General features: G+C 40.0%; 1 protein-coding gene across 1 annotated transcript in view; it reads right to left on the bottom strand.

The window, feature by feature from the left end:
* Positions 1-25102, bottom strand: part of CHRDL1 (chordin like 1) — a 114895-nt gene that overhangs the window by 69674 nt on the left and 20119 nt on the right. Inside the window, exons 3-4 of the mRNA XM_024748616.1 lie at positions 17091-17203; positions 14382-14475 (exon numbers count right to left, since the gene is read on the bottom strand). Coding sequence (XP_024604384.1) covers positions 14382-14475; positions 17091-17203 — 207 coding nt within the window. The remainder of the gene's footprint in view (positions 1-14381; positions 14476-17090; positions 17204-25102) is intronic.

Here is a 25102-nt window from a genome sequence, read left to right as displayed (position 1 = left end):
GCATGCCCTCCCCTTCCCCCTTCTCCAACTGGCAAAGTCCCATTCATCTCTCAGAACCCAGCTTGGATGTCAAATATGGACTCCTCTCTTAGGAGCTTGGCTCCCAGCTCTTGTACAGGGTCTCTCTCTCCTGTCTCTGCCTGATGGGTTCTCATCCATACCTCTACTGGGGTACTCATCACACCGTGTTGTAATGATTTCGTTATGCCTGTCTCCTCCACTAGACTGTGAGCTCCTTGAGGCAGGGACTCTGAAACCTCAGCACCATACGTGGGACGTGGCCCCAAGCTTGTACTCAGTGAAACGAATGAATGAATGAATGAATGAGTGAATGAATGAATGAGTAGACGTGCACCATCAACTCTGGCTGGGAGGAGACTCCCTTTCCTGGGCTTCTCTGGGTGAGGCTGCTATCCAGTGTTTCTCAATAGGGTCACCACTGGAATTTCGTTGTTCCTAGTCACTTCTTCACTGCACTGTGTTCCTACTCACCGTGAAACATTTAGCATCCCTGGTTCCTGCCCACGAAATGCCAAGGACATTCCCCAATCACTGTGATGACCAAACAGTTCCTCAACATTTCCAAAGCCACGAAGGTGGTAGGGTGATCCTCCCTGGTTGGGAAGCAGCACTACAGCAATGGTTTCTAGCCCTGATCCCGGTGGTCTGAGAGGCCCCCTGCAGTACAGTCTTGCTGTGCTCCTGCACAAGGTGCTGGATGACGGGCTCCAGCCAGAATGTGAATTAGTAAGAAAGTGGCGAGTGAAGCAGCCCTGGCCTGCTAACAGGAATTATGGCAGCCTAAACAGCACACAACAGTACAAAGAATCCTGCTCAACGTTTTTACGACTGGGGGCAGCGGGAGGGGTCAGACCTAGCCAAAAAACTGAAAAACCCGTAAAACTTTCAAGGCAGCCCAGAGATTGTTACCTTGTCTCTGAGTGCATTCTCAGCACTGCCCCCATGTCTCTGGCAAGGCTCACTCTACTTTGAAAACATCAGCATTACTGGGCATCACCTTCACTCAGGGCACCTCTGAAAATCTAATTAGAAAGAAATAGAAAAGAAAGGCAGAGGTGATGCTATTTATTTTATCCTTCTGCCTGACACTCATTAAACCAGTCACCTGTTTCCTTTAGACACTCCACAGCTTTCTCTTTTTTTTTGCTTATTTTTTTTAGTTTTATTTTATAACCATTTTTTAAAAATTGAAGTATAGTTAATTTACAATGTTGTGCTATAGTACCGAGTTTCAGGCTTTGCCCGCATTCTCTCTTAGAGTTGCAATCTGGGGACTCAGGATTTAAGTTCTTTCTCTCCCCTGCTGTACACTGCCTTGCATATATATACCTCTTTATACTTTTCAAAGCAATTTCACACATCCACTTGGTTTTCACTGTCAATGCAAACCTTCAGAGAAGGTAGGAATTATCACTCGCATTTTGCAAGTTGAGAAAACAAGCACAAAGACGCTAGCCGGCTCTGTGAAAGTCCCACACTGAATTAGGGGGAGAGCAGGGTTAGACCCCATCTCTTCACTGGTTGTGTGCCTTCCTGCCTCCCCCACCTTGATAGCAGCCTCACCTGGGGGGAGGGAAAGCCGTACCCATACAACTGGAGCTCTCTCTCCATCCCAAATGTGGTCCTGATTCTGGAAGCCAAATGGGCCCTCGAGTCAGTGACATAGACCTGAAGCCAGATGGCCTCATCCAGCTGCCAACACACTGGTGTGCTATGCAGCTTGGAAGTCAAAGCCCCAAATGCCTTCTCCCTAGTTCCAAGGGCATACCTGAAGGACAGAGAGCACACCCTTCTCCGGACTTTGGTATTGCTCTGCTTTGTGCAAAAACAAGCAGACAAAACCCAGACCAAACGAAACCACACAACAAGAAGACCAAAATAATATAGACAAGTAAACAAAAACAGTAGTCCCCAAACGGCCATATGCACATACACAATTTTCTGCTCGATTGTAACATTTAAAGGTCTTCTGGTCACCTTTTGCCTCCAATCGTAACCACCAAGACGAATGAAAATGTAGTGCCATTTAAAAATATGTTATGCTGGGAAATACAACTGACACACCTAAAACATAAGTGTACAGTTGAATTGAGGATTATAAAGCCAACACCCTTGTAACTACCGCACAGGTCAAGAAGGCTCCATCCCTCCCCACTGGAGGTAACCACCATCCCTCCCCACTGGTCACAGGTCAAGAAGGCTCCATCCCTCCCCACTGGAGGTAACCACCATCCCTCCCCACTGGAGGTAACCACCATCCCTCCCCACTGGAGGTAACCACCATCCTGACTTTCGGGACAATCACTGCCTTGCTTTTCATTATAGTTTTATTACATTTACGCACCTCCCTTAACAGTATAGTTTAGTTTTGCCTGTTTGGAACCTCATGTTAATTGAATCTCATTACATGCATTTGTGCACGTCGGTGCATCTCGCTCTTACTCAGCGTTAAGCCTGAGGTATGATCTACTGACTTTCAAAAGACTTCTGCTCCCCTTATTTAAGCCTGGAAATCAATTTCTTCCTTGTACCTAACTTTTTATGCTGAAGCTCATTTCTGCCCACTCTCCCCATTTGGAGATGGAAGGAGAAAGCTGGTTAGCATCCTCTAAGACCCATTTATCTTTCTGACGTTTGTTGAAGTCCCTTTAGTCGTTCTTTCACCAGGCGCAGTAATCACACTTTTCCTTCAACATTGCCTCATAGGTTTGATACTCTAATCCTTTAATCACCTTTCTAATAAAACCATACTGAATAGCTCCAGACATGATTGCCCTCAGAAAGCAATCTCAGAGGAGGCCTTTTCGGAGATGTACTTCTCCAGGTAAAGGGAAACAGGGATACAGGTCTACCCCTATGGGTTTCTCCAAAAGATAACAAAAGCTGCCAGTAATCAGCTCCTAATACATGATGCTCTCTGAAATTCCCTGGGAAACATTAATAATGAATATGTCTGTCTTTCAAAACCCAGCATTTCACACAGTCATTACTGGCGGTTACTGCTTGTCAGACCTGTCACTGTCAAAGACAATGCGGTCTCTGCAGTCTTCCTCATCCTCTGAAAACTATGCTCAGAAAACCAACATTTGCTAGATTCTTCTAAGACCCCTTGGTTATCTCCTGACTTCGCTTTCTCATCTCTACCACCAGCCTCTTTTCAAATTTCTTTTCCATTCTTGTCCCCATTTAAAAAAGAGACATGCTACAACATGGATGAACCTGGAAGACATTCTGCTGAGTGAAATGAGCCAGGCACAAAAGGAAATACACCGTATGATTCCATTTACATGAGGTTCCTAGAGGAGTCAAATTCACAGAGACACAAAGTAGAATGGTGGTAGCCAGGAGCTGGGGGAGGGGGAAATGGGGAGTGGTTTATAAGAACGGAGTTTCAGTTTGGGAAGATGAAAAAATTCCCGAGATGGATGGTGGTGATGGCTGTCCAACAATGTATGCGTATTTAATGCCACAGAACTGTACAGTTGAAAGTGATTAAAATGGGAAATTTTGTTATATACACTTTGTTACCATAAAATTTTTTAAAAATAAAAAAGAGATTTTTTAAAATGGAAGGAGGAGAGGGAGGGAAGAGGGAGGAAGGGAAATAGAGAAAGAAAGCGAGGAAAAAAGCAAGCCACATTTCCCTGCCCGTCTTGTTCCCTAACCCTAACCCCCATTTCTCTCCTATTAAAATAGTAAAGGAATACCACTTATAAAAGGTAGGGTGGTGAGCGTGGACTCTGGTTTGGCCTTAGATCCCTGAAGGCAGGATCTTGTGAATGTGAAGAATTCAAAGCTGCATGAATTTGCTAAAGGAAAGAAAATCGAGCTTCCAGGGACACTCACCTTATCTCTCTGTTTTAAAAGTAACCTCTACTCCCAAGTTTGAAGTCTTTCCTTTTCTCCCCAATTAAAAAAATATCCAACCAACCTTCTTCCTCCCCCTCCTGCAGACAACTTTGATTTATCCCTTTCTTTAAAGATACAGTACATATACTTCATAGACTCTCTCCAATTGAGGGAGTATAGCCCTAAAAAAAAACAGAAAAAAAACCCCTGTTTCAGCAGTCACATATCTATTGCTGGACCACTTCCCACACTCTGGGTCTTAACGTGTATGTGGCGAAGACAAAAGACAACACACCAAGATATCTCTAAAACAGACTACTTTATGGCCAAAAAGATGGAGTTCTGTGAGGAGGTAGGTTTTGGAACAGATTTTAATAACTGTCACCCCCAATCTACCAGTTTCTAAAATCACTTTTAGGGAATAGCTGACGGTGTAAAAAATCTAGATACAAAAATCAGAGGAAAATCAGCCTAATAAAGACTGCTGTTTATCTTAGTGGCTGCAAGTAATCTGGTAAATCTTTTGGGCTATAGTTATTTTGCATTCAAAACCCTGAAGTGAAACCCTTTGGCTCTAGACAACAGATAGCAAGGATATTTGGTTACTTCTGAAACATATTGGTTTTAAGTTAAGAACCCCAAAGTGAAAAACTTGAGAGAGTTAGCAGCTCATCCTAGAAACCACTGTGTCTTCTGCCACGAATACAGAACTTATCCTTGATGTTACAGAGAGGCTCCTCCTTCACCCCTACCCACCCCCCGCCCCTGCCCCTGCATAACTCTTCCAGGTACCCAGGTTAGTGGTCTCAGGATCTTTCCCCACTCACCCCCCATTCACTACCATCAGATTCTGCTTTCTAGATCCTGTGTGCTCGTTAAATTAAAAATGATTAATAAGAGTTATCACCTCCAAAGACAGATGAATTCATCAAGAATCAAAGTCTGAATTCAAAAGATGAAGCTGTAAGATTTTAATAGCATTTCAGGTATCAGGCAACTTGGCAGGGAAGCAGGGTGGGGTGGGAGAAGGGGAGCCTGACACAATGCTGGCTGGACAGGTCACGGGAAACTAAGGTAATCATCTCCTGCTCTGCTTACTCAGAAAGCAGGCCCTGGTTTCTGGATCAGCCCTGCAACCAGGAAGAAAGCTCACTAAAGGACATTTTGCTAATCCTTCCCTTAAAATACCCTAGATGTGACTCTTATTTCAAACTAAGTTGAAAACAGACTAAGCTGAAAACACTGATTTTATTTCAAACTATGTTGATTGCTTTTCCCTTTGAGAGTTTCATTTGTTTATCAACAGAAATTCCTGGGCTAATTCCGAGAAATGCCATTCATTTCTCGCCAACAGCAAGTCACAGACAATGGGTGGGGTAGAGGGGTGAGCTCCCCACGGAGGGTCCTTCTTTCTGGACCTGACAGCCAGGGGCTCTGAATGTGGACGACGGCAGAAGAGAAAGGCTCTGGGTGGGAGCTCTGGGAAAGCAGGGAGACCAGCCAGAGGGAACAGTGAGTAAATGTTACTGCAGGGTTGGTCCTGGAGGAGTGTCACATAGGCAAAGTACGTTTCTGGGGGTGCCTGTGCTCCCCATTATCAGAGAAACAATGTTGTCAAGTTGCCCCCGGCTCTCTCCAGATGCACAGGGCTTTGCCCAGGATCTTGCCCAGGACTGCTCTATGCAGGCAATGCTCTCACCTCAAGACCTCCCCTGGGCCCTGTTACCATAGTGCCGTCCCCCATGCAAGTGCAACAGAATTACTTGAGGTGTTTGTTTAAAATGCAGAATACCCCCTACAGCCCAGCTGAATCAGAATTTTTAGTGTAGGGCCCGGCAGTCTGCATTTTATTAAATCCCTTTAAACACACTAAAGTTTAAGCAACATTCATTTAGGGTCTTGTTCTAAAACGGTTGCTACTCTAATGAACTTCTCCAAACTAAGATACTGTATTTACCAATAGCTTATTGCTGTAATATAAACAACTTTTAGAAATTGAATGGCATAATCCAAGACTTCCTAAAACATATACTAAAGAACACTAATCCCGCTAATAAGTACTCTACAAAAACCAGGTCCCATGGCTGAGTAAGTTTGGAAAATACTTCGTCCCATACACTCACTTATAGATTCATAGTGCTTATTAACATACTAAAGGCTTTGCGAAGTCCTGCATTGAAAGAAACCTGTCTAACTTTCTCTAATCCAGAAACCCTCAAGTTTATTTGACCATATAAATGTTTTCTCTAGTTAACCCTATTAATTGTCCCATAAAATTGTGTTCCTTACAGCAAACTTTGGGAAACAATGTCTTAGCCAAGAAGAATGATTGTAATGGTGGAGGTTTCTTAAATATAGCAAGCACGTGGGAGATTTATTTGGGACAAATGGGGTTTTTCAGTATCCCTCAATGATGTGCCACCTTCTTCACCTTTACATGGGGCCAGCTTTGATTAACGTCCATTGAAAGAGTTCTGCTCTACCATGACGGAAAGCCATAGTTTTCCTAAATGTCTTGTTCTTGTATGGCATAAGGGCTTCTAGAATGCTAACAGGAAATCACATTCTTTTTAAAAAAGGAACTAAATCCCCAGGGTTTACCAGAGACAAATATCACCTCACCTGGCAGAAGGCAAGTGGGATGCCACTTTCCTGGAGAAGTTTTAACCCTTTATACCCTGCAGTGTTCAAAGACCAAGTGTATGAGGAAAACAATGGAAATAAACCATGGAAGACAGTGAAAGAGGTCTAAATGGTAAGACGGCAGTTAGTATAGACATGGAGGATCTACTCATCAACAGTGAACGTCTCTGTGGCCACCTCTCAATAATCAGTATAAGAATGCTAACAGTGATAATAATAAAGTAAAACCTCTGCTATCCAGAGACCAACATTCTAGAATCCTCAGGCTTCTGGGTAGCTCTAGACCCAGAAAGAGTTGTTATTAATATACCAATCTTTTGGGAATTCCCTGGCAGTCCAGTGGTTAGGACGCTGCGCTCTCACTGCCAAGGGCCTGGGTTCAATCCCTGGTCGGGGAACTAAGATCACTCAAACCATGTGGCACAGCCAACAAAAACAAAGAAATAAATACCAATCTTTGGCAGGCAAAGAAATGACACTTGATCAATCATCTTGTATACTAAGGCTTTTGTAGTTCCCTCACAAAAAAGGGAAAAGAATATGCTAATTAGCTGTTACTATGTAAAAGGAATTGATCTTTTTCAATCAAACCCTGGAGGCAAGTGAATACAGAATTCAGAAAAGAGCAAAAGGAACGAGCAGAGCACAGTGGCGATTAGACATGGATGATGGCAACAGCAGCAGTCAGCAGCAACCATGAGGATGGCAGCAGATACTCAAAGAGATTAATCAAAAGAAGATGGGATAGCTTTAAAATCTGGGAGAGATTCCTCAGTAAGTTAAACACAGAATTTCCATACGACTCAGAAGTTCCACTCCTAGGTATATACCCAAAATAATCGAAAACATATGCCCCACAAAAACTTGTACATGAATGCTCATAGCACTATTCACAATAGCCAGAAGGTGGAAACAACTCAAATGCCCGTCAACTGATGGATAAACAAAATGTGGTATATCCATACAATGAAATATTATTCAATCATAAAAAGGAATGAATTACTAATACGTACTACAACGTGGATAAATCTTAAAAATATTATGTTAAGTGAAAGAAGCCAGATGATGCAAAAGACCACATATTTATGGTTTCATTTATGTGAAATGTCCAGAATAGTAAAATCCATAGAAACAGAAAGCAAAGTAGTGGTTGCCAGGGGGCTGGAGCAGGACAGGTAATGGGGAATGACTGTTTAACGGGCACAGCGTTTCGTTTTGGGGTGGTAAAAAAATTTCAGGAACTAGGCTAGTGGTGATGATTGCAGCAATATTGTGAATGTTCTTAATGCCACTGAATTGTACACTTTAAAATCATAAGTTTTATGTTATGTGTACTTTACCACAACTAAAAATAGATGAACCTCCCCCTTGAACTTTTGCCCTTAAAAAAAACAAACAACTGGAGGGAGCAAAAAAGGCCTGTCTACCTGATTCCTAAAACACTGGAAGTCACAGACATGGAGAGAGACATAGTCCTAAAACTAGACTCCCTTTTTATATAAATGTACCGGAACACAATGTGCAGACAGGCCAGTGATTACAGACCAAAAAACAGATTCAGAGTGGCTGAGTGACTTGCAGTCCTCACTCTAAACTGTCCAAGGCCAAATGCCATATAGCTACCTCCTATCTTATGTAGTCTGCTTCTGCTATAGTATAGATTTGTGTAATCCAAACTTGCTCATATGTGAGTGGTAGATAAGAGAAAGATGTTGGTATAAAACAGAAATTGCATTGGTTCATACATAATTTTCCTTAGCAAATTCATATTTTGTACCATCAAGTGACAGCAACTGAATGCCAAGTACACTAGCACAACCGAAATCAGCGAACCATGAAGGAACACAGTACTCTATCCTATTCCTGTTCACCTCACATTCTCCCTCTTGGCTCAGTTTGGCCGTACGCTCGGTCTTCTAAATGCTTATCACATGATTCTTTCTGATCTTGTGCATTTCTCTCTTGTCTCTATCACTCAGCGGCCTCAACCTTTCCTTATACCCCCCTTCCTTCAAGCTAAAGTCGCCATTTTAAAGGATGAAGTCTCTGCTGACTGTAACATTCTTTATTAGAAATCTAAGGTGACTTTTTAAACCACGCTAGTATTTTATTAGTTACAGAGTTGCGTAAGTTTAGAGTTGTTTGCTCCAATCCTGTTTTTTCCTTAAGCTTGTTATTTTTCAGCGTACAGTTTTGAAGAATGGGAGGATTTTCAGAAAAGCACATACCGCATTATAGCAGAAATGCCTGTATTCACTAGCTAGCTCACTACCCAACTCCTGTTGAGAAATGGCATAGGGCTTCCAGCACCTCCTTATGGGAGCACACAGACTATAGTGCATCTGTGGAAAGGTTATTTCCTTACCCTGCCTGAAATGTGAAAGACTGGGGTGAGGAGTGCCTCTCTTGGCAAAACCGCACTGTCACTCTCTCTATTAAAACCATATCATAGAACTAAACCTCTTCATACCTAGCTGAAAAGGAAACACTGGATTAGGTCTCTGGTAAGAGATCGAATCAGATATTTTGGCAAATTTAGAACAGCTCTTTAATGACCTGGGAATGTTGGAATACCTCTAAGGGAACCCAAGTTTATTCATTCTGAATAGCAAATTCTTAATGGAATGGCCATTTCAGAAAACTGTTAGTGGGGCTTCCCTGGTGGCACAGTGGATAGGAATCTGCCTGCTGATGCAGAGGACACAGGTTCAATCCCTGGTCCGGGAAGATCCCACGTGCCGCGGAGCAACTAAGCCCGTGCGCCACAACTACTGAGCCTGTACTCTAAAGCCCACGTGCCACAACTACTGAGCCCGCGAGCCACAACTACTGAAGCCCACGGCCTACAGCCCATGCTCCGCAACAAGAGAAGCCACCGCAATGAAAAGCCCACGCACTGCAATGAAGAGTAGCCCCCCGCTCACCGCAGCTAGAGAAAGCCCGCATGCAGCAACGAAGACCCAACGCAGGCAAAAATAAATAAAATAAGAATAAAAATACATTTTAAAAAAAGAAAGAAAACTGTTAGATAATATCGTGATTTAGGCTCCTGGTCACTATAAAAGTCGTCTTTTGGTGATAAAAATTATACATGAAGAACAGAAGGAAGCAAGTCATATTCTTTCTCTCCCCCTTGCCCCGTTACCATTCAACTCCCCCAAAAGAGAAGATATGGAATTCCATTCCTACAAATCTTTCATCAAGGACAACAGAGAGTCCTGCTTAGAGACTGGGATGAATTTAATGACCTTTCTCACTCCTGTGCAGTCTTGACTTTTTCATTATGAACGTTCTACCTTCCACGTAGCACCAGCCTCTGGACCCAGCAGAGCCCTGTGGTATGTGACCAAGACTTGATCTCTGCCATGGAGGCCTGGGGAAGTGCTGGAGAAAAAGTTTTCACTTGCTCTTCATGGGAATCGGTATCGATATCTCTCTGGTAATTCTGGAAAAGCAGTCTGCATACTCTGATTTCCACGGGTCAGCAGGAGCTACAGGAGACAACCTCAAATGCAGGTGAGAACCTTGGAAATTTCAGGGGGTAAGAAGTTTAGAAAGCTAGAGCCCTGGGACACACAGAAACAGATAGGGGGTGAAGTCTCCTCTGTTCCCTCCAATGGAAGATGGGCTCTAAGCATGGCAGGTAGACTCTTCCCACAAAGTCCATCACTACACAGTAAACACTCCCTGAAGTTGCTACTGCTGTAGGATAGTATGTAAAACCTTGCATATATGCCTTCCTTGTTTGTTTTCCCTTTTTGATATAGAACTTGTTCATCATCTCGGCTTTAAACATTCTATTTTTCAGTGAAGACGGTTTCATCACGGTGCCTTCCATTGGCTTAAGACAGAACAGTAGAGCCCTTTCCTTTGACCAAACATTCCTGTGGCCCTGAAGGCATGAGTTTCCTCATGTCTAATAATCATTGGGGTGGAAGGAATACAGAGGACTCATCACATCCATTGCCCTGTCTCAAAGCAAAACTGTGCCAACTCTCTCAAATGGGTGGGTAGCTTTTTATTTCCAGAAATATGCAGTAAAGAGACTAAAATCCTCCTTAGTCATTTATTCTAGGATTTAACAACCACTGTGTCCCAGAGTTCTTTCTTTTATCAAACTCCATTCTTCTCTGCTATGGTTTAAACCTGTTTATTCTTGTTTTATCTTCAACAGAAAAAAAAATAGCTGGTTTGCATTCCAGTTCCATATGGCATAGAGAGCACACGAGAAAACGCCCTGCTACTTTCTGAACAAAGAAGAGTGAGAGATGAAATATAAAAGTAAACATAAATAAATAAATAAAACTGCAAAATCATCCTCAGAAACAAAAGTGAACTCTCTATGAAATAAAACACAAGCAAAAGTACAGCAATAAATGGGGGCCAAAGTGATATGGTCCACCGGCAGCTGGGACCAGATATAGACAGTTATATCCAGACAGCTGAGTAAGAACTATGGCCTATAAATGGCTTCCTATGTAAAGATGGGGACTAGAGTCACACTCCTCACATGTAAACAGGGGCTGACATAGCTCTGCCCACCCAAGGTGGTTCCCTCACATGGACAGATTGCCCAAGATGGGCAGCTGCAGCTGAGGTCCCAATCCAAGGTCATTATCAGGGACTAGCCCTGCATAAGAAAACAGAGGTAGAAACAGACCATCTAGATATGAGGAAGCCCAAGGTGGGACACCAACTTATGACCTGGTTTAGTGCTAAGTGAACTACTTGTTCACTTAGCATTGAAACAATGCTACCACAAGAAAGGAAGGACTTATGCAAGACAAAAACCCCACGGATGATGAGTTTTTAAACAAAAATTTTAGAAAACAAGCGGAAATCTGGAACTAAGAAAAGCTATGAAGAAACCCAGTGAAAGTGAGAATTCACAGCTGAAAAAAAATGGATATCTGAACAATCAGAAATGGACTTTAAATAAATATTTAAATACCTTAAAGAAATAAATAAGAGAATAAGACCCCAAGAAACAATAACAGGGGTTTATAAAATGGCAATTTGTAGATTTTTATATATCAATAATTCAAAATACAGTTATTGGGGAAAATACAGTTATTAAAAATAAAACAACAAATAAAACCCAACAGATAGTCTATACAGTAGGCATGGAAAAGCTGGAGAAAGAATTCATGAATTGGAGGACAGAGTTGAAGTAATATATCATTATAGGGAGTATTCCAATATATCATTATGGGGAAAAATAAAGGAGACATTAAGAGACTCAGAGTGTAAATTAAATGAGCTGCAATGACATATACCAAAGACAAGATTAAGAATGAACAAAAAGAGAGAAGGAGAGGTAATTTTCACAAAAATAATGACTTAAAATTGAAGAGAAATTTGAGTCCTTTGGCTGAAAAAAAATCACGTGCTGAGCAGGCTAAATACAAACAAATCATACATCAAAACACCTCATTGTGGGCTTCCCTGGTGGCGCAGTGGTTTGAAAAAAAAAAAAAAAAAAAAAAAAAACACCTCATTGTGTGCATCAAAGAAAACAGAATATCTTAAAAGCTAGAAGAAGAAGAAGACGGATTACCTATGAAAGAACTATAATCAAAGAGCAGACTTCTTATCCACAAACAAAGGAAGTCAAGAAACCATTTATTAATATCTTCAAAGTGCTGAGGGAAAATAAACGTGCACCTATAATTTTATACCCAGCCAAATTATCATTCAAAAATGAGGGCAAGGGACTTCCCTGGCAGTCCAGTGGTTAAGACTCTGCACTCCCAACAGGGGGCCCAGGTTCAATCCCTGATCGGGGAACTAGATCCCACACGCGTGCCACAACTAAGAGTTCACATGCCACAACTAAGAAGTCTGCATGCCACAACTAAAAAAAAAAGATCCTGCCTGCTGCAACTAAAGATCCCGTGTGCCGCAACTAAGACCCAGCACAGCCTAAATAAATAAATAAATAAATAAATATTTTTAAAACATGAGGGCAAAATAAAAACATTTTTGCATATAAGGATTAGGGAACTTCAGTATCACTACCCACAGAAAGAACTGTTAAAGGTTACAGTTAACACGAAAAATGAACTCACAAGGAAGTGACCTGCAAGAACAAGAAGGCAAAGGAAATGAACAGCTGGTTTCTATACTCCATAAAATGGGCTTTTAAAGTCTTAAAGATAATGGTGTTTATTTCTTTCCATTTTATCTTTTCTGGGACTTATGACCTCAATTCTTTTAACACTTTCTTTTTCTCTCAAAAGAACTGCTAGCTTATACTTTCCGTTTTTCTCAGTAATTGCTTCCTGTTATGCAGCTGGGGTAGATGACAGCCATCTTCCACTCTGTGCGCTTCCACCCTATGCTCTGTGTCTGGGCCCTGCCCCAACCTCCTTCCCAGGAAAGAACAATTTCTGCACAGCCATTTAGATCAATTCCTATGACATTAGACCACTTTTAGAGACTTCTGGGATAAGCAGCTTTTATAAGCCTATTTGACAGGCAACCTGCCAGATGAAAAAAAAAGAAAGAATCCTCCCATACTACACCCTTGTAATCCAGTTTAAATAGAAGAAGCAAATAAACACAGACAAGAATGGTACACTTCATTTAGGGATTTATTTTACTTCAAAGAACAACTTTTAGGTTGATGATATGCCAAGTCAGTCTCTCATATCCTGAAGCATATACTATGGTCACCAATACTCAGAATGATAAACCTGTGACATGGCATGACCTTTTGCCATCTGGGAAAGGATCCCAAAGAATCAGAGTGTATTTACCAATGTAAGAAAGTATAAGTTATAAAGGTGGTGACAAAAAGGGCTTGGGGGTTTCTTCTCTATTCAACAAAATCTCCATTCCTGTAACATTTCAGTTAACCGAGTTGTCACTGAACCTCATTCCTAGCCTCATTCCTACCATTTTTGCCCTGACACTTTTGGTTTCTCTAGTGGTTCTTCATGTTTTTAGGGTCATGAACACCCCTTTAGGAATACCAATAAAGCTATGGCTCTTCTCTAAAGGAATTTACACACATACATTGTTACACCAAAAACTGCAAACAATTTTAAAAGGTTTGCTAACCCCCTCCAAAGTCCACCCATGGACCCCAACTCTGTCCTCAAGGGAAACAGAATCAACTCACAGGACTACAAAGCTTCTACTACCTAGATGGCAAGATGATCACTTACCTAGGACTGCTGTCAGGCCCATGGGCATTCTCTGAATCATTCTGTGCTTGCATGCCTCTGGTGTGGGAGCCAAGCCCCAGACGTGAACAAAGTGTCACTGAGACGGCCCCTGCCTCAAACACCCTAGCCACAAACCATGAAGGTAGACGTCCTAATAGCCTTGGAGAAAAGTCTCTGCCTGCCTTCCCCTTAGCCTTGCTCTGAACAATGTATACATAATAACTGTACAGTCTGGAGCAGGCAGGCAGCTTTATACTGTCATAAACCCCACTGGTTCAGCTCCTTTGATTTTCTGAATAGCCCCTCATCATTTAGAAGCTATGCTCAAATGCAATTCCAGCACTAACTGTGTAGGACACGTGCCTCCATGCTACAACTCCCCTGGTGTCTGCTGCCCACGGCAGGAAGAGGCTGGTTATGGAAGAAAAATCTCTGGGCCACAATTCCCTTCCCCCAGTTGACATCCACCTTCAAATGATTAAAAACCTATGAAAATCTGTTACTGGGTACCCAATAACTTATTAGAGCCTTGAAGAGCCCACTTGGGCTATAAACAGTATTTGGAGGCCGGTGCACGCGCTGCCTGAAAGTGCCCTATTGTTATTCCTGCCTGGAAGTTTCCCCTTCTGAGGAATTAGGGAAAAGGGGTGGGTTGGTGGAAGAGGGAGAGCCAGGAAAGAAAGAGGCGAACTGGTTTACCTGGGCAGCGCGGGCAGCAAAGATGAGGAATATGCATGGGAGAGAGGCAATGAAGGCTTGGACATCTGACTCGGCTGCAAAGCACATTCCCGTTCTGAAAGACAGAGGCAACAACAATAACAAAATAAATGTTTTTCAAGGTCACTGGGATCATGCCAGTTTGGGAAACGGTCATGCAGGGACTCACCCAGACAGTGAATAACACATTCCCGAGAAACTGAATGAAATCAGCATTTTCTTTCCTTTTCTCATCACTAGCACCTCCGCTGGGTTGGTTGATAGCTTACTGGCATATTTTTCTAAGGATCACTACTGCCACAGTTTTCAAAGCCTCCCACAATTACTGGGAGGCTTCTTCTGACTTGGCTCTGTGACGTTTCTACCACTCCCCAGTTCTTCACGTCTTTTCCAAGAGCCTAGTGTGATTTCATAATCACCTGTCCAATGTCATGGAAGGAAGGGATTAATGAGCAATGGGTCCCTTGAGCTGCTACCCACCCCTGCGCAAGGAGATAGCCCTAGCACATGGACCCTGGAATCCACATAACTCTTCCTTGGTCCCGAAGACTGAGTGCTCCCTCTTCTCATTTCCTTTTCAAGTCAGAATTTTACTGAGAACAAGCTAGAGTGTGGAATTGAACTGATTAGCTAGTATGACTGGGGGAGGGGGCGACTGGGTCCCTGCCTGATTTACAGTGACAAGATCCCTAGCTCTGACGGCTTTCAGCCATTGCTAGAACAAAGGAAGACTTTGGAAATCAATTTTGCATTAATATTTGCCATCTATAATTCATCGGAAGTATGGGCTACTTGTATCCATCAGGGTTTTGTGGGGGAAGAGGGTAATGAAGAGGATGTAGAGAGAAGATGCCTAACACTTGAGCCATTGGCATTGGGATCACAGTAACATTTTCACTGCCCTGCAGATAGCAAAGCCTCATCCCCCAAGGGTTAGCTGTCCATTTATAATGCGTCGCGTCAAGAATCTGACACAATCGTGCCATACCAGGCAGTTAATCAGTCTCCAGATGCTCTATTTAATAACTGCCCTAGCTATTTAAAGATGCAGGCTTCTTTTACCCCAATTTGAATCCCCTTACCACAAATCTTTTTCTTTTCTCATGTATTTTCTAGAATAAATTTTTGGAGCACTGCGTTTGGAAACACCACGGAGCCTCCTTACATGTCACGCTCCTCAGAGCCAGGTGGTGTCATCTTGAAGCGAGATCACCAAAGCATATCAGAAATCCCTGCACCTGGCTGAGGTCTCAACTGATTCCTCCTTAATGCCTTATACTGATTTCTGTTCTAGAGTTAATAGGTTAATAAAAATAATAACCACAATGATAGTGATGTTATGCAGTTAGCATTTCTCGAATATTGACTGTGACCAAGCACTGTTTTAGGTGACTGAGATGGATTAGTGAATTTAATCCTTACCATAACCCTATGAAATAGGTAATACCATTATACCATTTTAAAGGAGAAGAAGTTGAAGGAATCTCAGAGAGGTTAGATAACTTGCTGAACATAACACAGCTCAGAAGTGGCAGAGCCAGGCTTGGAAACTTGGTCTGTCTTGATTCTAGAGCCCTGTGGCCTGTTAAGACCACCTAATGTTGCCTGAAGGTTAGATTTCCACATGCTCAAAATTCTGAAAGCCCAAGTTTCTATTCAAATGGCAAAAGAATCAGGCTTGCAAGCGAGTGTTCCTGTTCTACCTGGGCGCTAGCGAGGAGTTGCAGTTCATCCATGAGGTCTCAAGTGAGAGGCTAGTCTTGAAAATTCTTTCTATATGTTCAGAATTCTCAATCTTCAAGGCCTAGTACAAGGCCTCCTTTCCCAATTGGCTTAATGCATTGGTTCTCTACCAGGGGCCACTTTGCTCCCCAAGTAACTTTGGCTATGTCTGGAGACATTTCTGGTTGTCACAGCTGGGGTTGGTGCTACTGGCTTCTAGTGGATAGAGGCCAGGGGTGCTGCTAAATATCCTACAATGCACAGGACAGCTCCCCACAACGAGAAATTATCTGTCCCCAGGGGTCAACAAGGGCTGAGGCTGAGAAACCCTGGCCTAGTATATGACGGTAGAGGCTTGTTTGGAAAGGTGCACCATAGCTGTGGTCCTGGGTCAGGGCCATGGAAAGATGGGACTACCTGCTTTGGCTATTGCAAAGATGGCATTTAAGCTGTCCAAATGCCTCTCTGAGTGACTGGACTGGAGCCAAGACCAAGCCAAGAGGACTCTAATCCTCACAAGGTACAGGCCAGGGTTTTACAACCTCAATCCTAATTACAGTTGTTGGCTGAAATAACGTAAAATACACTCTCCATATGAACCAGTTTATAATCTGTCCTAATCTCTTCTCTAAAGGCCAGGCTTGAAAGTGGTATTCAAAAATGACACTGTCTCACAATCCAGGCATTATATTGAGCTTTCTCCTCCACTCCACTTTTTCCATGTCCTATATCATTTTGCTAAGAGACCATTAAGTATCCATCTATAGCAAATACTCATCGAGAGCCCATGAAAATCAAGCCAAAAGGCAACAGAAGAAAAAGACAGGAAATGTGTATTTTTCCTTGCAATCTGCTTCCTAACTTCTTTTACGTTTTTATCACTCATGCTCCCTGGCCATCTAGGCACGTGAAGGCATCTCTGCACGCTGAGGAGCAAAGTAGGAAGTCAAATGCCATCGGAGATTGTACCTCAGAGCAAATGCAGTTCACACAGTAAACCAACCCATAAGGTTCCAGGTAAGGATGCCATCTCTCACCCACTCTGTACTTCTTGTCTTGAAACACACAATATGTCTCTGAATCTGTGAGGGAGGAGACAGAATATGCCGGTTAGAAAACATGGACCAATCACAAAATCCAAAGGCAATCACAGGTTCCATCCACTTTAGTGTACATCAAGAGAAGAGGCATAGGGGATATTTCTAGAACCCCTATGATGGCTCAGTATTTTACATGCTTTCCTTATTTGATTCTACAATGACCCAGTAAGGTAGGCACTATTAGTCTCATTTTATAGGTGAAGGAACTCAAGAGTCATATAACTAGTTAGTAACTGACATGAGACTCAAACTCAGGTCTGCCTGACAGTGAAGCCAAAACCTTGACTACTGCTATTATAATGGTAAGATAAGGGAGCATGCCGTGTGTCTTTTTGGAAAAGGCTGTGCTACCTTGCTTTGGAAATGGAAGCTAATGTCTGAAATGCTGATCTATCAGAACATTCTCAGAGCTGCCTGGTGGTGGTGTAGAGTGATGAATTAAACACATTGTCTTAGGTCCCTATAAAAGGCTTTGCTCACACATGCTAACATCATTCCATCATTGAACAAATATTTGGGCACTTGATCTTTGTTAGGCACTATGCTAAGTGCTGGGGATAAAATGCTGAGCAGAAACACACACAGTCCTTGTTCTCATTCAACGTATAGACTTCTTGCTTAAACAATTCTCAATTAACTAAAAGTAATGTCTCCTTCCCCTTTGCTGGAATATAATTTTTGACAGCCACAGCTTATCTTGTACCATAGTTACTTGAGCACATACTGTGTTACTTGTCTTATTTTACATCTCTCATTTCTCCATTAAGGTAAAAGGTCCTTGAATGTAGAAAACATTTATTCTTCACTCTCCACCTATCACATGGCCCAGCACACTGTGGCCAATAAACGTAAGCAACTGACAAACGACTGGTAAATGAATTTCCAAATCATGTGGTTTGTCTTCCAATCCCACCCGCTTCTGTCTCCTGCTTCCCATCCTCCTTCCCATCATACAAGGTCAAAATAAACTGAGACACCTCTTGTTGCAAACACATTAATTTCCCCACACACTCCCCAGTAGATACTGCCTTGATGATCAAAATGGAAAGAATAAAGAAAAGACAGATAAGCAAGAAACAGGAAGAAGATATCTCCCACAAATAAATTATTAATATAAATACAATGTTAGCATCTGGAATATTTTCCATTCATTCAAATCGATAAGTAAAGGACCAACCAATCCAATAGAAAAATGATCTAAGCACATGAAGAGCAATTTAGAGAAGAAACGAGAGCAGGCAATAAACAGGAAAATATGTTCAACCTCATTAGTAATCAGAGATTCAAATTAAAACTACACTGAGGCTTCCCTGGTGGCGCAGTGGTTGAGAATCTGCCTGCCAATGCAGGGGACACGGGTTCGAGCCCTGGTCTGGGAAGATCCCACATGCCGCAGAGCAACTGGGCCCGTGAGCCACAATTACTGAGCCTGCGCGTCTAGAGCCTGTGCTCCGCAACAACAGGGGCCGCGATAGTGAGAGGCCCGCGCACCGCGATGAAGAGTGGCCCCCGCTTGCCACAACTAGAGAAAGCCCATGCACAGAAACGAAGACCCAACACAGCCATAAATAAATAAATAAATACATTTAAAAAAAAAAAAACTACACTGAGATAAATGCCTCAAGTGTTACTTATTGCTTCAAAGACCCTCTGTGGTTCTTTCCAGCTTCCCACAAGATAAATTCATTTTTACTTTTCAAATCTTTATTTCCAACTTCTTCAGGACGATGAACTGGGAGTCAGAAAATCTGGGTCTGAATCCTAACTAGCTCTAGTTGTGTGGCATCGAGCAAGTCATTTAACTCTGTCAATCTCAATTTTCAGCATCTATGAGACATGGATTATATGTTTCTCAAGGAAATGTTGAAGAATTAGATAAAGCTCTTTGTAAATTATAAAGTGCTACAAAACGTAGAGTGTTATTTTATACTAATTGATTATTTTCTAATTAGAAAGGTAATGGCTGCTCAGTGTAGAAAATTGGAAAACACAGAAAAAGAAAAAAGAAAAATGTAAAAGTATATAGAAAAAAAAGAAACATTCCATTCACACAATTCCAGCACAAGAAGAAACCACTTTTAATATGTTGGTAATTCATACATTGCCTGTGGATTGAAGGAAAAAATCAAAAGAGAAATTAGAAAGTATTTAATAATTTAATAATAATTATAATAATTTAAAGTATCTAGTAATTTAAAAGAAAATAAAAACACAGCATATCAAAATTAGTGGGATTCAACTAAAGAAGTACTTAGAGGGAAATTTATATCACTAAGTACCTATATTAGAAAAGGGGAACAATCTCAAATCAGTGCCTTAAGAAACTAGAAAAATGCAGAACAAAATAAACCAAAAGCAAATAGAAGGAATGAATAATAAAAAACAGAAGTCAGTGAAATTGAAAACAAAATCAATAGAAAAAAATGAATGAGACCAGAACCTGGTTCTCTAAGACAATCAATAAAATTGATAAACTTCTAGCAAGACTAACAAAGATAAAAAGAGAGAAGATGCAAATTACTAATACAGGGACAAAAGAGAGGTCTTTATTATAGATGCTACAGATACTAAAAGGATAAAAGGGAGATATTATGAATAATCTTACACCAGTTAACATCTTAGATGAAATGGATGAATTATTTGAAAGACACAATTACCAAAGCTTACTCAAGGAAAGATAATCTGAATAGTCCTACATCTTCTAAAGAAAGACAAAGAAGCAGCATATCCAAAACAATTTTGAAAAAGAAAGATGTTGGAAGACACACACTATGTTATTTCAAGGCAATATAAAACTAAAGTGTTCAAGATAGTGTGGTGTTGGAAAAAGGTTAGACAAATATGCCAATGGAATAGGATGGAGAGTCAAAAAACAGACAAGGACCCACACTTATGGGTCTACTGATTTTCAACAGAGGCTTACCAAAAAGCTGAGTAGAAAGTACACAAAGTTCCCATGTATCCCCTCTTCACGTCACCCCCACTTTTTCCTGGCATTGAGGTCTTGCATTAGTGTGGTACATTTGTTACAATTAATGAACCGATACTGATATATTAATATTAAATAAAGTACATAGTTTACATGAGAACTCACTCTTTGCATAGTTCTGTGTGTTATGACAAATGTATAATGATATATATCTACCATTATAGTATCATACAGAATAGTTTCACTGCCCTAAATATCCCCTACTCTGCCTATTCATCTTTCCCCCACTCCACTCCCACAACGCCCGAAAACCACTGACTTTTTACTGTCTCTATAGTTTTGTCTTTTCCAAGACGTCATATAGTTGGAATCATAGGGTATGCAGTCTTTATAGACTGGCTTCTTTCACTTAGCAGTATGCATTTAAGATTCCTCTAAGTCTTTTCGTGGCTTGACAGCTCATTTATCATTGAATAATATTCCGTTGTATGGATGTACAGCTTGTTTCTCAATTCACCTGTTGAAGGATGTCTTGGTTGCTTCCAATTTTTGGAAATTGTGAATAAAGCTGCTAAAAACACTTGTGTGCAGGTTTCTGTGTGGCATAAGTTTTCAACTCATTTGCATAATACCTGGGAGTGTGGTTGCTGGATTTTAGAGTAAGGCTACATCTAGCTTTTTAAGAAACTACCAAACTGTCTTCCAAAGTGACTGTACCATCTTGCACTCCCACGAGCAATGAATGAGAGTTCCTGCTGTCTCCACATTCTAATAGGTGTGCAGTGGTATCTCATTTGTTGTTTGAATTTGCAATTCCCTAATGACATTTGCAATTGAGCATCTTTTCATATACTTGTTTGCCAGGTATGTATCTTCTTTGGTGAGGTATCTGTTTAGCTCTTTTGCCCATTTATTACTTGCATTGTTCATTTTCTTATTGTTGAGTTTTAAGAGTTACTTGTATATTTTCAGTACAAGTCCTCTATCAGATATGCATTTTGCAAATATTTTCCCTCAGTCTGTGGCTTGTCTTTTTACTCTCTTAACAGTGTCTTTGGCACAGCAGAATTTTTCACTTGTAATAAAGTCCAGTTTATCAACTTTTTCTTTCATGGAGCATACTTTTGTTGTATCTGAAAACTCATTAACAAACCCAAGGTCACCTAGATTTTCTCCTATGTTACTTTCTGGAAGTTTTATAGCTTTGCATTTTAGGTCTTTGATCCACTTTGTAAGTTATTTTTTATGGTCATTTTTTGCATGCAGATGTCTAGTTGTTCCAGTACCATTTGTTGAAAAGAGTATCCTTTTTCCAATGAATTGTCCTTGATCCTTTTGTTGAAGATCAGTTGACTATATTTGTGTGGGTCTATTTCTGGGCTATGCTCCACTGATCCATTTGTCTATTCTTTCAATGACATCACATTGTCTAAATTACTATAGCTTCATAGCAAGTCTTGAAGTTGGGTAGTTTCAGTTCTCTAACTTTGCTGATGTTCTTCAATATTGTGTTGGCAATTTTGGGTCTTTTGCCTTTCCATATAAACTTCAGAGTTACTTTGTCGATTTCCACAAAGTAAATTGCTAGGATTTTGAATGGTATTGTATTGAATCTATAGTTCAAGTCATGAATTACTGGTATCTTAACAATACTGAGTATTTCTATCCATGAACATGGAATCTCTTTCCAGTTATTTGACTTCTTTCCTGAGAGTTTTGTAGTTTTCCTCATATAGATCTTATACACATTCTGCTAAATTTATATCTAAGTATTTCATTTTTGGGTGCTAATGTAAATGGTATTGTTTTTAATTACAAATTCCAATTGTTCATTGATAGTATACAGGAAAACAATTGACTTTCATATATTAACCTCATATCCTTAAACCTTCCTATAATTGCTTGTTAATTTTAGGAGGGTGTTTTCGTTGATTCTTTGGGATTTTTAAAATAATCATGTCATCTGCTAGCAAAGGTAGTTTTATTTCCTCCTTCCAAATATGTATACACTTTATTTCCATTTCCCACCTTATTGCATTAGTTAGGACTTCCAGTACAACAATGAATAGGAATGGTGAGAGAGGACACCACTGCCTTGTTCTTGATCTTAGGGGCAAAACATACAGCTTCTCTCCATTAAGTGTGGTATTAGCTGTAGATTTTTTTATAGATGGTCTTTATGAAGTTGAAGAAGTCCCCCTCTATTTCTCGTTTACTGTATAGTGTTGGCTTTTGTCAAATGGCTTTTCTGCATCTATTGATATCATCCTGTAGTTTTTCTTTTTTAGCCTATTGATGTGATGGATTATATTAATTGATTTTTCAATGATGAAACAGCCTTGCATACCTGGAATAAATCCCACTTGACTGGATTTGTCCTACATTGTTTGATTCAATTTGCTAAAATTTTGTTGAGGATTTGGGCATGGGAGATATTACTCTGCAGTTTTCCTTTCTTATCATGTCTTTGTCTGCTTTTGGTATTAGGGTAATACTGGTCTCATAGAATGAGTCAGAGAATGTTCTCTCTGCTTCTATCTTCTGAAACCGATAGTAGAGTAGTACTGGTATTATTTCTTCCTTAAATGTTTGGTAAAATTCACCAGTACATCACAGCGTGGTGCTTTCTGTTTTGGAAGATTGTTAGTTTCTTTAACAGATATAAACCTATTCAGATTGTCTATTTCTTCTTGTGTGAGTTTTGGTTGGTTGTATCTTCCCAGGTACTGGTAAGTTTCTTCCTAAGTTATCACTATGATGGCATGGAGTTGTTCATAATATTTTTTATTATGCTTTTGGTAGTAGTGATGGCCTTTCTTTCATTTCTGATATTAGTAATTTGTGCCTTCTCTCTCTTTTTCTTAGTTAACCTGACTAGAGGTTTATCTATTTTATTGATCTTTTCAAAGAACCAGATTTTGGTTTCATTGATTTTTCTCTATTGTTTTCCTGGTTCACTTTCATTGATTTCTGCTTTAATTTTTAAAAATTTATTTTCTTCTGCTTACTTTGGGTTTGATTTGCTCTTCTTTTTCTAGTTTTCTAAGGTGGAAGCTTAGATTATTGATATTAGGTCCTGTTTTTTTCCCTAATATATTAATTCTATGCTATAAATTTCCCTCTAGGCACTGCTTTCACTATATCCCATGAATTTTTATGAATTATATTTTTATTTTCATATAATACAAAATATTTTGAAACTTCACTTGAGACTTCTATGACCTATGTGCTATTTGGAAGTATATTGTTTAATCTCTAAATATTTTGAGATTTTACAGGTATCTTCCTGTTATTGATTTTTTAGTTTAATTCCAGTGTGTTCTGAGAGCATACTTCGTATAACTTATATTCTTATAAATTTGTTAAGGTGTGTTTTATGACCCATGAATGTGGTCTATTTCGGTGAATGTTTCATGTGAGCTTGAGAAGAATGTGTATTCTACTGTTGTTGGATGAAATACTCTGTAGATGACAATTAGATCCAGTTGATTGATGGTGTGGTTCAGTTTAACTATACCATTACTGATTTTCTGCCTGCTGGATCCTGTTAATTACTAATAGAGGGGTGTAAAAGTCTCTAATTATAATAGTGGATTTGTCTGTATCTTCTTGCAGTTCTGTCAGTTTTTGTGTCACATATTTTAATGCTCTGTTAGCTATACACATAATTTTCCTTGCTCTGAAGTCTACTTTGTCTGAAAGTAATATAGTTACTCCCACTTTCTTTAGATTAGTATGTGTTAGCATGCTATATCTTTTTCCATCCCTTTACTTTTTTTTAATCTATATATATCTGTACATCTAAAGTGTGTTTCTTGTAGACAACATATAGTTGGGTCTTGTATTTTTATAATCCACTTTGATAGTCTGTCTTTTAATTGGTGTATATAGACCATTCACATTTAAAGTGATTATTGATACAGTTGGATTAAAACTGATCATATTTGTAATTATTTTCTATTCATTTCCCTTGATTTTTTTTCTTTGTGTGTGTGTGTATTCCACTCTTTTCCTGCTTTCTCTGGCTTTATTTGAGCATTTTCTATTATTCTATTTTCTCTCCTCTCTTAGCATATCAATAATACTTATTTTTTCAATTTAGTAGTAGTCCTAGAGTTTACAGTACACATTTACACTAATCTAAATCCACTTTCAAATAACACTATACTGCTTCACAGTTACTGCAGGTACTTTATAGTAGAGTATTCCCAATTCCTCTCTCCCATCCTTTATAAAATCATTGTCATTCATTTCACTTTTCCATCAACTATAATCACTCAGTACACTGTTGCTATTATTATTTTGAACAAATTTTATTCTGTGAGATCAATAAAGAATGAGAAAAATAAAAGATTTTTTCTTACCTTCATTTATTCCTTCTCTAACACTCTTCCTTTCTTTATATAGATCTGAGTTTCTAACGTATATTATTTTCCTTTTTCCTGAAGAATTTCTTTTAATATTTCTTGCAAGGCAAGTTGATTGGTGAAAATTTCCTTCAATTTCTGTTTGTCTGAGAAAATCCGTATTTCTCATTGACTTTTGAAGGACAGTGTTGCTGGATACAGAATTCTAGGTTGGTGGATTTTTTCTTTCAACAATTTATTTTTTTTAATAAATTTATTTATTTATTTTTGGCTGCATTGGGTCTATAGTTTTCTACAGTTTTAGAACTTTTAGCCACAACAATCAGGGAAGAAAAAGAAATAAAAGGAATCCAAATCGGAAAAGAAGAAGTAAAGCTGTCACTGTTTGCAAATGACATGATACTATACGTAGAGAATCCTAAACATGCTACCAGAAAACTACCAGAGCTAATCAATGAATTTGGTAAAGTAGCAGGATACAAAATCAATGTACAGAAATCTCTTGCATTCCTATACACTAATGATGAAAAATCTGAAAGAGAAATTAAGGAAACACTCCCATTTACCACTGCAACAAAAAGAATA

This window comes from Neophocaena asiaeorientalis, unplaced genomic scaffold (genome assembly GCF_003031525.2).
Source record: "Neophocaena asiaeorientalis asiaeorientalis breed wild unplaced genomic scaffold, Neophocaena_asiaeorientalis_V1.1 scaffold41, whole genome shotgun sequence".
Taxonomy (NCBI): domain Eukaryota; kingdom Metazoa; phylum Chordata; class Mammalia; order Artiodactyla; family Phocoenidae; genus Neophocaena; species Neophocaena asiaeorientalis.
This window is presented reverse-complemented; position numbering and strand designations above follow the sequence as displayed.